We start from the raw sequence: 14,053 nt of genomic DNA on the forward strand, positions 1-14,053 counted from the left end.
TATAGGTGTACCAAAAATGTAAAATGGTTACAATTGCTGTTAAACGTAACATACACTACACTGCCTAACAGTTAACAGGCAGGCCTATGTGTATGGAGTAAAAATCTATTTATAGTGCACTGCACTGGGTAATTTGCTACGTGTATATCGAAGCACTAAAAAGCCATACACTATTAGGTAAAGGGTTAATACATATTTTGAAAATATCGACAGAGTTTATGAAATATTATACAGATAAAGTTAAATGATGAAAAGGTTTATAAGCAAAATTGACAGGATTCTCTTATATGTGTATTAGGAAATCTTGAAATACCAGTATGCAAAACATTTCTTACAATGCCTACACTAATTTTCTGATTTCATTACACACAATGCAATTTATCAAAACACTTGAAATAGAGTTTTCAATTAGCAATATACATTTCATTTCAACCCACATATAGTGCCTTAATGTGAAAGAAAAGAAATTTTAAAATTTTCTACCTGGCAACAAACAACGCAGAAAATCCTCCAATTACGCCATAAAATCCTAACAATCCTGCTTCTTTCTGAAATATATAAACATATATCATAGTTATTTTAATACAAGCCCCCTTCTAATAAATGCCTCTTTTTTCCAAAAAAAAAAAAATTCTTACCTTACTGAGGCTTATATATACCTGTATATCTAAATAATTAAAACAGTACATGAGTAATTCAACAACTGTTAAATAAATCGAAACAACTTAATTTTACCACTGTGTTTCAGAAAGAAAAGAAAAAGTTTACTATATTCTATTGGTAAAAGTCCAAGTGTTACTGATTCATCATTTTCTTCTCAAAATTCATACACAAAACCTGTCATTTTCTTTGTTTTCTATAATTTGGCAAAATAATTCTTTGATGATTTTTACGTTTCATACATTTTTGTACATGTGATAACCATGAATCAAACTACTGAATTTGTAGTACATAGCACAGAACATCTAATTAGTCCAGTTTATATCACTGCCCAACCCATTGTAAATACATGATGTCACTCAAAGCAAGTGGAAAGTTACAGCTATTACATATATGATTAATTATAACTGGTATGTTGCTGGCTTGTACTGTGGTCCGAGTCTAATTTCATACTATTTTCTGCATGAATTTTAGGACAATGGTACTAATGCTAGTAGTATTCTAAAAACTATGGTACATACGCTCATGCATATACAATATACATACTGACGAAAAGATGGACATCGTGTATAATTCATGGAATTCAATTGACATGACTGTTTATAGTAAACTTACTTAAAACAAACATCAAATCAGGGTTCGAAAATTCCATTTGTCGAATCGTATTTACAAGCACAGTGGATGAGGAAGGGTGAGTCATTTTTGCAAAATGAGTGGCGTTTTAAACACATTCAATATTATGAACAGTGAAGGATGAGTAAAAAATTGATGCTCAACAAGTTCCAAGTTATCTATGCCAAAACAACATGTCCATCCAAGATATCACAGTAGATATACTATAACTTGTTTATCAAGTAATCTAACTTGTACTTAGCATCAGTTAATCAGTTATAATTGCTTGGTATTTGGAATGATTCTCCTTCAATTTACTCCTTTTTCCAATTGCTACTGAGTATTATCTAAATCTGTTATGATGTTGTTTACTTGAGTCTTTCCAAACATAACATTTCTCAGCAAGAACCTTTGAACTCCCACGACTGTCATTGTCTTAAGTAATATGCAACGATAAAGATTTGTTAACACCTTATGTCTATGATGCTAAATGTACAGTACTGCAATTTAATTATGCAGGCAAAACTTTTGTAAACGAAATGCGTTGTTTATAAAAGAAGTGATACATGGACTGTCATGTGATTTTTCGGTCTTTGTCTAGTACCCTGTTATGTTCAATGTTAATTTCTCTGTGTCAATGCACAAAATCTATATTTAGCTAATGCTGACCATGTTATGATCTTGAAAATTATGTCCAGTCATAACCATCAAAGAGAAGAAATGAAATGTTGTGTGAAGTCCAAAACTCTATCACAGTATTGTTGACCCCATATGTAAACGTTAGAGTTTACAGACAATGATATAATATTAACCTTGGTTTACCTAATACTTCTTTCAGTAACGAAAATCAGACAGTGAAACAGACGTTAGTAAAGATAATCAGATTACTTACCTTACCTTGAATATTGATTCTGGACACATTAAAATAAAATGTGACCACTTGTGAGACATACATTGATATTTTTGCAATAATATGCTGGCCACTGGTTGCATAAGAGGGGTAACCAATATTGAGAGTACTTTTTAACATAAACTCGTCAGTGCCAAGAGATTTTAGTTGTAAAAAGTGTGTAGCCACTGGTCAGGGTGGCCATTCAAGAAGGGGACCACTGTATGTCTAGTTTACAGATTGTTTCTTTGTCGGAAAATGGATAAAGGTGTCACAAACTCAACTTAATTCAAAGGTGTCTAGGTCTTGTCACAGTTTCCCTGCAAGACAGTCAGTAAAGATGTCAAAGTCTAAGCTTCGTTCAAAGGTGACTAGGTCTTGTTTACAATTGTTTTAGTCCAACAATCAAAAAAAGTGTCACTGATTATACTTGTACTGCCCAACTGCTTGAATTAAGAATTAACTGCTATGGTACAGATATTGGATGTCAATTTGGCAACATTTGCATTTAAGACAAAGGAGACATCAATAAAAGTCATCTGCTGAAAACACATCTCATAATGTTCATCCATTCTGGGAGAGAAGGTACAAGACAGTTGTCATGGCAGACATCTTGAATCTACATCTGGCACCTACTAGGTATCATAAGAAGTGTAATGCTGACAACTCCATTCATTTGGGGAGGAGTATATTTTCAAGACTTTCCATTTAACAGAAGTAACAATAACAAGATTTACAAGACAGCTGCTGTGGTGACCATATTGTGCATCAGATTGGCCCTGTTTTCAATTAAGACCAGCTGAGCATCATAAGAAGTAAAACCCCATTTAAATATGACTTTCTGTTCAAGCAGAGTTGTGATAGCAAGTTGTTTCTTTATGTTATGGCAGACATGTTGTATGACTAGGAACAGCCAGACGTAAGAAGCTTCCAATTTAAAACCCCATTTTGATATGACCATTGCAATAACAAGGTTTTCAAGATGGCTGATGTGGCAGCCATATTGTACTGCGCCATTTTCACTCAGGACCAACTAAACAGCATAGAGGGTTCTCACCAGTTATTATGTACTTTTCAGAGAGTGATGTATGTAAGGTGAAGTTGTTTGCATTTAAAACACGCACAATGGAGAGAATGGTGTCATACCTCTATGCTACATTAATGTAATGTCGATGATATTTCTTTGGATATTGTACTTTTGGAAATTGTATATGATTTAAACACACTGCTAACTAAAATGAATGCTCCCTTGTGCTAAAAAATCAGCCTGAATTAGCCTACAGTACAATATCCATAGCAGCTATTAAAATAGAGAAAATGATTTTGCCAGACTTGACAATACCAGCTTCTGAAAGTGCAATGAATGAAATACCAAATATATAAAATGTCAAAAAAGTTATCAGCTCTTTTTTATACTATTTACCTCTGAAGTTCAGGAAGTGAAAATGACCAAGTGAAGCTAGCACTTTTTTGAAAGGTGCACATCTGGAGTAAGGCCTTTCTGTATACTCTATAACCCATATTATACCCATCGATAATATACCAAAATTGAAAATAGTAAGATCTTTTTAAAACTGGCAAATGTTTCAAGAAATCCCTTTAATACATCTTAATGCCTTGGTCTCATAAAGGTAGATGCCTGTAAAATAAGAAAGAACTGACAAGCACTATTAAAAATTTAAACTATATGAGACAACCCTTAAGATACACATACTTAAATCCTGAACATAATCAGTCAGCGCTCTGTGATGGTTACTAGTTTTGTAACTATGTTTCATGTTGTAATACCAAAATGTGACCCCACATTTCAGCACAAGTGAACAAGATATTGAAATATATGTCAAATAACACACTCTTCATTGCAGTTGATCTACATGTGACACAACATGTCAATGTACAAGGTGAATGGCTTTTGAAACTACCTGCTGTTGATGGAAACTCTGTTAGTACCTTTGTATTATAAACAGGAATTGGTTTGGTAGTGCAATCAGAGTAATACCATACAGACATTTGTTGAGATGAATACGCATACCAATTTTTCTCATACAACTTTCAACATTAAATCCTTCAAAAGAATTTGTTTGATATATTGTACAATTTAGTAACATCACCTAAATAGAACAACTACTGTTTAACTTTGTACCAATTGGCTACTTTCTGGATTACTCCATTCTGCATCAAGTACTGAACTTTATTTGGTGGCGTTGTTTTTTTTTTTAAGAGCAGCGCTTGCATTATTGATGACAGATGCTTCCGTAGTAACCTTTTGTTCAGCTTTTGTAATTTATCAACATGAATAGAAACTGGTTTGAAATAAAGTCACCAGTTGGTACAATACAATGTTGCTTGATATAATAATTCTGACACTTTCTAGTATTTCTGTCTGATAAAAAGCAATAAATGACATCTAGGTTATGATAGAAGGAACATCCATATTTGTAAACTTTAAAATAAAGTCTTTCAGAGGAAGCACACTCTACTGACCAACAAAAATTTCTAGGAATCTAAGATAGAACCATTTCTTCTATTTCAGGGCTGCGTGCTGAAATTCTTTGGTTATTTAGGGATTTAGCACCAGCGCATTGTAATAAAGTGCCTTGCCCTTGATGGCATTGATGGGGATAGGGGTAAAGTACTTTTAAGCTAAAGTGTGTGTGTGTGTGTGTGTGTGTGTGTGTGTGTGTATGTTTGTGTGCCAGAGATATTACAGCTTGGTGCAAGGACATGTCCAGTGATTACCTATTATCAAATTTATATGGTAAAAATGGTGAAAACGTCCTATTCAGTTTCTGACAAATATTTTGTACTATCTAAAATAAAATAAACTGTATAATACTTTTGGAAAAAAATAATTAAAATTTCATGCTGCCATTCCAATCTTAACATTAAACAAATAGAAACAAATGACTGAGACTATTTGGTTTCATCATCATTGCTGGCCTAATATGAGTTATTATTCCAGGTGAGGATCAGGGGTTGTCCATTTAGTACATTCGAAAACAGTCATATTTTTTTATATCCCCCCTCATTTGCAGGGTGTACTTTTTCTAACCCCTCCCCGTGAGAACATATACATTTGCTTAGTATCTCCATTCAAACACTGTCAGTTTGTTTGCATTTCAAATCAGGCAAGAGGTTATTTAGTAACACGGTTTCCATATTTGCATGATCAAGCAGCAGATTTGATCATTCACTGTGTTTGATAATCTCACCACATTCCATACATTTTTATTTATCCATTATCTCAAAAATATTAAAAACTGTACATTGCAATTACTGGATGCGGATGACACAGTTCTGACTGTAATGCATCATCTATCCTGGAAACCAGAAAAGAACACAAGGGCTAATCTAGTTGCTTACCATTAACTTATCAGTTATATATATGTATATATATATATATATATACTATAAAAAAGTACAAGGGAGGACACTTATCTCTCTTTTTGTACAACTTGTATCGCCATGATCAGACCCGCTTAATATGCAACTGCACTACACAGAATGGTTGACTGCCCTCTCATTGGCCAATTGAAAATGATGCACTGCACTTATTTATAACTTCTCTTCTTGATGCATTTCATTTTTAAAATTGGTAAGGGGCTAAAACCAAACTGGAAATTGTGCAAATGCTATCAGTTGCTTGTTGTTGGCTATGGCAAATAGGTTTTATTGGAAGTTTGATAAATTTTTGGTTATTAGGTGTGTATGTACTACTTGGTCTTATCCCCACCCATACATATTCAGACTTTACCTCTCCCAGTGTGCACATACAAAATGGCCAGTCCTCAACAAAACAATGTTTAATCCAAAGACAACACAAGATTCTCATTTAAACTAACATGTGTCAACTAAAAAATGGCCACTGATATTTGAGACTGAGAGAGCAATAAATACATTTATTTAAAAATCAAAACTGTTATTAGTTGTAAAAATATGTTAAATAATATTGATAAATACATACATATAAAAACAATGAATGAAGTGACTAAGTTTTGTGCATATATTTTATATCCCTTTTAAAAAATGTTTTTATAATTCTCTCAATCCCAATTTTCTGACACTTCAGTCTCTCTCAAAATTCTGCTGTGATGACCAGACCTAACAGCAGTTCCGTCCCAAGCATTAGTCAGTTCCTAGTGATATATTCCTCACTAGAAGGTTTCTAGATGTTGTTTCTGCTTTGGGGTGATGCTGCTCTTCTCTCATCCATCAGCAATATAAAAATAAAGTCAATAATAGATGTATACACACGGGTTCTGTTCTGACAGGGATTATTACTAAAAAGTGAGTGCTTTAAAGGAGTTAATGCCATGGGTCAAAAGAAGAGGGATTTTTGTTACCATCCGCATACCAAGATCAGTCAAAATAAATTGATTAATTTCTACCGAGTGACCGATAGTTAGAGCTGATAAGGAGGTTTAAACAGCTTAAAAGTTCAGTATGGAATAAGGCCTGACAACGCTTGTCTTCGATGTCAGAAGAAAAAATAACGGAGACCTACTTGATGGTTTATTGACTGACAGAAACGAATCTAAGACAATGTTTGTAATAACTGAATAAACGGAATTTCACTAGTCTTTTAACACTTTTTGATTAGCTTGCTGAAACAATAACAGAACTTACATCTGAGGCTGCCAATTATTTCTCTAGGCTTTGCGTTCTCAACCAAATACTGACTTCTTCCCCGGTTGAAAACTATTTCACCGCCATTACTGTCACAACAGAGCTACATTCAATTCTTTTTGCAGCGTCCATCGGATCCGAATAATGCAAAGAAAGTCTCACAAGACTAAAATTAATGTGGCCGCAGAATTTATACTTTAATTTTATAAGGAGATTTATTTAAAAATATGCTAGTTTTCCTCATGATTAAGAAAAAAGACAGATTTTCACTTTGTGACAATCGAAAACTACAAATGCTTGGTCAAGTGGCACATTTTCCCCAAACTATTTATATCTGACCAATGACAATGTTTTATTGTCTGTTGTTTGTTGGAAGGAATACTTTTGATGGGAACAAATATAGCGTGCATAATATAAAATATGAATTTGATGACTGGATATCTAAAGTGGAAGTTTTTGATTATGTTTAGCTCTCACTTTTAGACAGACCTTCCAAACCAGCTATTTCAACCACCTGTAGAAGCAGTTTTATTGAGTAAACAACCTGGGACAGAAACAATTTTGAATCCAAACCACCCAGGTATATATATTTTTAAAAGTGCTGTGCACAGGTCCCATGTATGTTTTAATGGAACAGCCCTGACCAGTGTGCTACCAATATTGTTATTGCATTAAGATACAAGATAAAAAGGGCAATAATACAAACCTGGCTGTAACAGTCTGCTTTGTTCTTATGCATATTTTCAGGTGATGAAAATAATATTCACCACTTTTGTGGAAATCCACTAAAAATTACTGACTAATGAGGTTGCATCATTTTACAAGACAAAAGGGCAATAACTCTACAAAAAACAACTAGAGTAATGGGATTTATCTCTACGTGCAACTTTAAGTTATTATCATAATATTTACTAATTGACATGGCAATCCATCAAATACTTAGGGACAAAATGATTTCATGAGATTGTGAAGTAGAAATGGATGGAAAGATAGATGAATAATCAGACACAATTGCTATGTACCCAAGCCTCTATCAATGCATGGGGTAATATATACAAAGGCCTTTTGATATTTGCATTTAGGTTTAGAAGTTTTGTAATGTGGGGTCTTGTGTCATAAAAACCTCTGAGATATTATGGCTTTTAAGATTGACATCCAGCACTCCTGACCAGCAGTTGTAGACACCAACAGACACTCCATATACCACTGATATCTGCCAGAATGTCACATTTCTGTAAATCAAAAACCATGAATACAGATTCTGATATCCATCTTTTCCAGAATAGATAAAAACTGTTTTCAATTGTATGTAATGGTCTATCTATAGAAGACCGCTTACTAACCAGCCTAGCTGACCTGCACCTTCTAGTCTAGTGGTATGTATGCCAGAATGCAAGACAGACAAAACATGTTTGACTCACAATGCAGACACTTAAAATTTGCATCCCGTCCTATTAACCCAAATGAATGATGGATCAGAATATAATGCCTTTATTTTTATATCATATTCACCATTGTAAGTTCATAAGATCATAAACCATAGTTAAAAATCGTATATCTTGTGTCCGAAAATTAAGAGAAAGTTTTATGTTATATACACTACATATACCTTCCATTAGTATCAATCAAACCCCTTCAAATTAAACCCCTTGATTAAATATACTACAATGGTGAGATTTCATTATGTTAAAGTCTGGGTGAATTTTACCAAGAAATCTACCAACAAAAATAGGTAACTGTATTAGTATTAATTTCAAAAATGCTTCAGATGTATTTTAATCAGTGTATACAATGACTCATTAACTCATACAATTATAATATTAGCTTTGAAAAACACTCTTATCAACAGTCACAATCTTCATTCACCATGATTAGATAAGATCTTTTGTTTTGCTTCAAAGATTTGGAATGTAACTGGCTGCAAATCAACTCCATTTCTAAATTTGTTTGCTGTTGTTGGAATAACGTTTTGGACTAAAATATGTTTCATCACTAATACTTACCTAATCATAATACTTTATGAGTACAACCACTACCTTGCAAATTGAATCCTGCCAGAGTCCAAAGTGATCTCCCCTTGGTACAGGGATGTTAAAATGGAGCAGGCTGTATGCCCTTCTAGTAGGATGTAATGGGGGGGGTAGGATGGGTCTTTAATCTATGTTATGAACAGGTAAAGATTAACAAAGAAACATTAGTTTTTTCTTCAATCATATTACCCGATTATAATACTTTAGAAAAAGAGCTAAGAGGTTGAGGGAGTTACATCTCTTGTCAAGGAAGGAAACCATGCTTGTACTGCTGTGAGAAAATTCTCTACTTCCCCTCATGAGCTTTTTAAGCAGTGTGTCTTCTCACCAAAGCAATTTTCTTCACCATTTCTTGCATGAACCTTTTGTTTATGTGGACTTGTTTAATTTAATCTAGACATGCAGGCTCAAATGAAACTCCTGCCACTGAGGCTGTCTGATGAGGAAAAGTAATACTTTCCTTGGAATTTCAACTGCCAGATTTATCTGGTTGATCATCAGTGGCCTACTGATCAGTGGCTAACATTTGCATAATCTTTGAAGTGGAAGACACTGGAGGATAAGCATAAGCATCTAAATCATCAGCAATATGATAACAGCAATATGAGACTTTAGTAAATGATCTAGGTCAAAGCCTTCAACAACCCTCAAGACTTTGCCCCACATCAGATGCAAGTGTGTACGAGTTTCTGCCAAGCAAAGTTACCACGAGACAACCCAACAGAGCACGAAAAATAAGCAAAGCAGGACAATTTTGTTTGCAAAATACAAACACATGTAGGTGGTTGTAGAAGCTATTTGTGGAAGCAATGCCATGACCAATGTTGGACTAAGTGTTGCTGGAATCCTAATCAAAGCAACGATCATAGGTACAACAATCAAATTTATTGTTGGAGATGTATCAATCGCAAACAGTGTCATGGGTGGTGTTGGTAAAATAAATTTGTTACAGCTGCATTTGGAAATACAAATTCTGAATTTCTCATGTGACACAAAACAGTCTCTATCCAATAACCAAATAGTACTAAATGCCTATTGAAGATAATGAAATCATTAGCATGGCTGAGTTCAAATGATGCTAATGGAAACAGAAAACCACTGACAATTCTGAGCACATTAAGGGAACCAGAGCGACAGCCACCCTAAACAAGTAGCTGCTTTACAGTCAGTGAAAACTGAGTAAATGCTTCTTAGTGTATATTGATCAGTTATGCCAATACATGAAAGAATATTTCTTAGAAAAGAAAAACTGATGTATAAAGTATCCAGAAAAGACATTCCTGTCTATATAAGCTATATCTTTCACCAAAGAGATGCTGATGGCACTCCAAATTTAAGGTCATAAGAAGAGAAAATTACATTATACCAAGGCCAAAGAAGGAATTGTTTAAAAAAGTTTTGAATGTACTGGTCCACTGGTATGGAAAAACATTCCCAGTGACATAAGGCAGGCTCCTAGCATTTCATCTTTTTATAATCAATATCTTAAATGGATGAAATCTTTAGAAAATTGAACAGTTCTAGTACAAAAAATACTGCCTGCTTTTCTGTAATTTTACATCATTTTCATAGCTGAATTTTTCAATGCAGGATTATATTTTATGTTTTATATATGTTTATGTTTTCACCGATGCCTGTGCATGTGTTCCAGGCTTGATACTTTGAATTTTAAAATTACTTAATTTTTTAGTGTCAAGCCAGACTCTTCATATCAAGTTGTATATATTGTACATATTGTGGAAGGCCTCAAGGAAGTTTAGTTCTGTAACTGATTGAGTTACCTTTTCTAAATAAAGTCTTTATTATTATTATTATTATTATTATTATTATACCGATATGGCTTTTCTAATTTTGCTACATTAATAACATAATTATCCTTTCATTGTTTACAAGATACAGAGCACTCTACGACACTTGTTTTACCTGACAAGACATTTAAAACCGGAAAAGAAGTCCAATCTCTCTACTGATGCAGACATACTGGGTGGCAAGGGAAGCTTGTTTGGGAAATATATCAGGATCAGAAAAAAGGCAGATGCAGAGACTCCAAATGCTGCAAAACACAGGATTATCATCAAGTGAAAATGTACATGATTTTACAGGAAATGAAATCAGGAAATTATGTTTTCACAGAACCACGTGTTTTTGCTGTGAAAAATGCCATGACATCTACAATAGAATGTATTACTAAATCTTAACACGTAAATCTTCCAAAGGAAGTAATAAATCAGGTCATGAGATCATTAGTTCAATTTTATGTGGATCAATATTATAATATACATTCTTCTGGGTCTTGCACACCAGTCAGAGTGATACAAGATGTCTGAGCCATATGATTTTTTAGGAAATGGGATCCAATTGTACTTCAAATTTTAACATGGTTGAGAAGAGGCCACATAATGACATATAGAATAAAATAAATGTAACATGTGCCTACCTAAAACAAGATACTCATGCCAATATAATACAATTAATGGGCAAAATTCTAAGTGAAACAGGGGCCACAACTCCATACACTTTTCTCAAAGACACTAGTAAATATCCAACCTGTCTTAGGTTTTCTTAATATAAGGCCTTGTGCCAAATTTGGTTTCAATAATAATAATAATAATAATAATAATAATAAAAGAGCTGCTTTAGTGCCACACTTCATCTTTAACAGTTCTTAGCACTTCACAATAATAGCTAACATACACCAACATACATAAACAAGACTACAACAAAAAAAACACAACATCATGAAATTACAAACCATGGTGAAATTAATTAAGGGCAGACAAATATTTTATTCGTTCTTGCAACTGAAAGGGTTGAGTTTTTAATGCGCACTTGAATGTCATTGTGTCTGAGTGCAAGCAGCAATTGGTTCCAAGTAACTGGGCCCTAACATGCAAAGACTTGGTTTCAACAGTGGGAATAATGTGAATATGTGTACCGGAAGAACAGTGTTAAGGTTTTGTATGTTATGTACACATTCTTGTTGTCAGATTGGTAATTTGAACTATTGACAATCAACAAAATGTAGAAGAAATAAGAAATTTCGTGTCAGATTCTGGAGTCGATGGGTGCTTGAGTATTGGTTCTCCATGGAGTTTCTGTGCAGCAGTGTTTTGAACTTTTTGATATTTCTGCAGCAGGCATCAAGACAAAACAGCCAGAAGAGAATTAAAATGGTCGAGTCTAGAAAGTACTATGGAATACACAAGTGTGTCATCAACATAAAGAAAATGGTGACTGGAGCTGATGCATCTCTGCTCAAGATTTGCAGCCTTACATGTTCATGACATGCTGGTGCAATGAGAAATACCTGTTGTGAGTGACACTTAGGTTTAAGAATGATTGCTTGAATTGAATGTTGATGTAGCTGACAGTTATTGTTTGAGGTAAAGGAGAAAAATGAAAACGTTTTCGTGAGATGGCCTGAGTGGCATCAGTTTTAGCATCACTCATCTGCAGCTTGTTACATGTCATCCATAAATCACATCAGATCTGAACTTCTTTATATCATTCATAGTAGTATCAACTTCAGTTGGGTGACTAGATTAGTACCTTTTGGTGTCATCAACATACAACTGGTGACACATCAGATGGTGCAGAATGACACATGAAACAGGATGAGTGTAAAAATGAAAAGAAACAACGCAAATGAGACAGAATGAAATGCTTTCCATTTACAGACACAGTGTCCATTTGAATATGTATGACTTTAGCATTAGCAGGGCTGTATCATAAATACCAAATGCACGCTGGAGACAGTGAGGTAATATATCTTGCTCTTTTGTGTCAAATGCTGCTGCAAATAAGTTGAGTAGGATGAGAGCTGGAATCGTTCCACAATCCAAAGCAAAGAGACGATCATTAACTACTTTCAAACGGTCAGTTTCAGTACTCCAACAAGGTCAATATGTGACTAAAAATGACTGACAGGACCATTTAAATTCAAATGAGATTACAAGTTGGGACAGAACAATGTTTTTCTACGATTAGTGACAGAAATGAGAGGTTTCAAACAGGACAGCATTTTTGTATTATTGTCAAAGTTCGAGTTTTGGGGTTTGGTTTTGGTTTAGGCTTTCAAATGGAGTTTTGAAAAATAATGGAACATCCCAGAGAGAGGGAAAGAGAGAGAAGAATTAATAACCTCAGCTGATGAAGGCAATATAGAATCTAAGCACTCAAACAGCACTTACGTAGGAATCAGGTCACGAGGCTTTGGGGCACACTTCATGACAGGATTATATATAAGAAATCCATAGAAACAGGCTCAAATACACAAGGTCCAACAAAAATGTTTGGTGAAAATTTAGTAACAAAATTCAAACTTTAACAAGTGTCAAAGCCTTGTAAAATGTCCAGAAAAAGTTGACCTATGTCCTTTTCAGGACAAGTCTCATACAAACATTTATACCACTCAATTAAGTCCGTCAAAATTTATTAAACAAAAATAATTTGGTTTAGTTTGGTTTTGTACTTCATTTCACATTAACAATAATGTAGGTCAGTTAGTACCAGGGCAATTGGAGTAAAGTGCCTTGCCCAAGGACACATCATGGTAGCTCACCCAGTCTGGTCCGAAGGAGAAATAAAATGAAATGGCAAAGTTAGAAGTCAAATATGGGTCACAACTCCATAAAGTTTTGATTAAAGAAATCAAACCTGACCTTCATCTTTTCAATGTATATCTCAAATAAAATTTGTTTCATTACGTCCTTCAAAAGTTACTTAGTCAAAATGAATTGGAAAACAAAGTTCTAAGTCAAATTAGGGCAATAACACATGGAATATTTTTCAGAAAATGGCTAAAATGTAAAGCCTCATACCAAATCTGATTTCAATCCAAGTCCTTTAGAAGCTAATGAATAAAATCTAAATAGAAAGCCAAAGTTGTAATCAAACAGGGGCCACAACTATGTAAAAACCTTTGTGAAAATCAAATTTGAGCTGGGTCTTGTTAATGTAGAACATACTTTGTTAATGCCACTAGTCTGGGTAACATATTAAACATCAGTTCTAGATGAGCTGTTTTACCAATGCAACATAAAACAATTATGACAATGAAAACAGACAAGTACACATATTGCATATATTAAAAAAACAATACTAATAGCTACATTATAGTGTCAACAGTACCAACAGCAACAACAACAACAACAAAAAAACAGCACAAGCAGCACTAAAATGATGATAGAGTCTTTTGTGCTTTATGTCAAATAAACAATCACCAGTTTACATTAGA

At 34.1% G+C, this 14,053-nt stretch overlaps 1 protein-coding gene across 1 annotated transcript in view; it reads right to left on the minus strand.

The window, feature by feature from the left end:
* The window catches only part of LOC149780978 (solute carrier family 49 member 4-like), a 57,065-nt gene that overhangs the window by 23,865 nt on the left and 19,147 nt on the right, over nt 1–14,053 (minus strand). Inside the window, exons 7-9 of the mRNA XM_089938089.1 lie at nt 10,741–10,870; nt 7,911–8,019; nt 484–548 (exon numbers count right to left, since the gene is read on the minus strand). Coding sequence (XP_089794215.1) covers nt 484–548; nt 7,911–8,019; nt 10,741–10,870 — 304 coding nt within the window. The remainder of the gene's footprint in view (nt 1–483; nt 549–7,910; nt 8,020–10,740; nt 10,871–14,053) is intronic.

This window comes from Sinohyriopsis cumingii, chromosome 16 (assembly GCF_028554795.1).
Source record: "Sinohyriopsis cumingii isolate HCF-2022 chromosome 16, ASM2855479v2, whole genome shotgun sequence".
Classification (NCBI taxonomy): Eukaryota; Metazoa; Mollusca; class Bivalvia; order Unionida; family Unionidae; genus Sinohyriopsis; species Sinohyriopsis cumingii.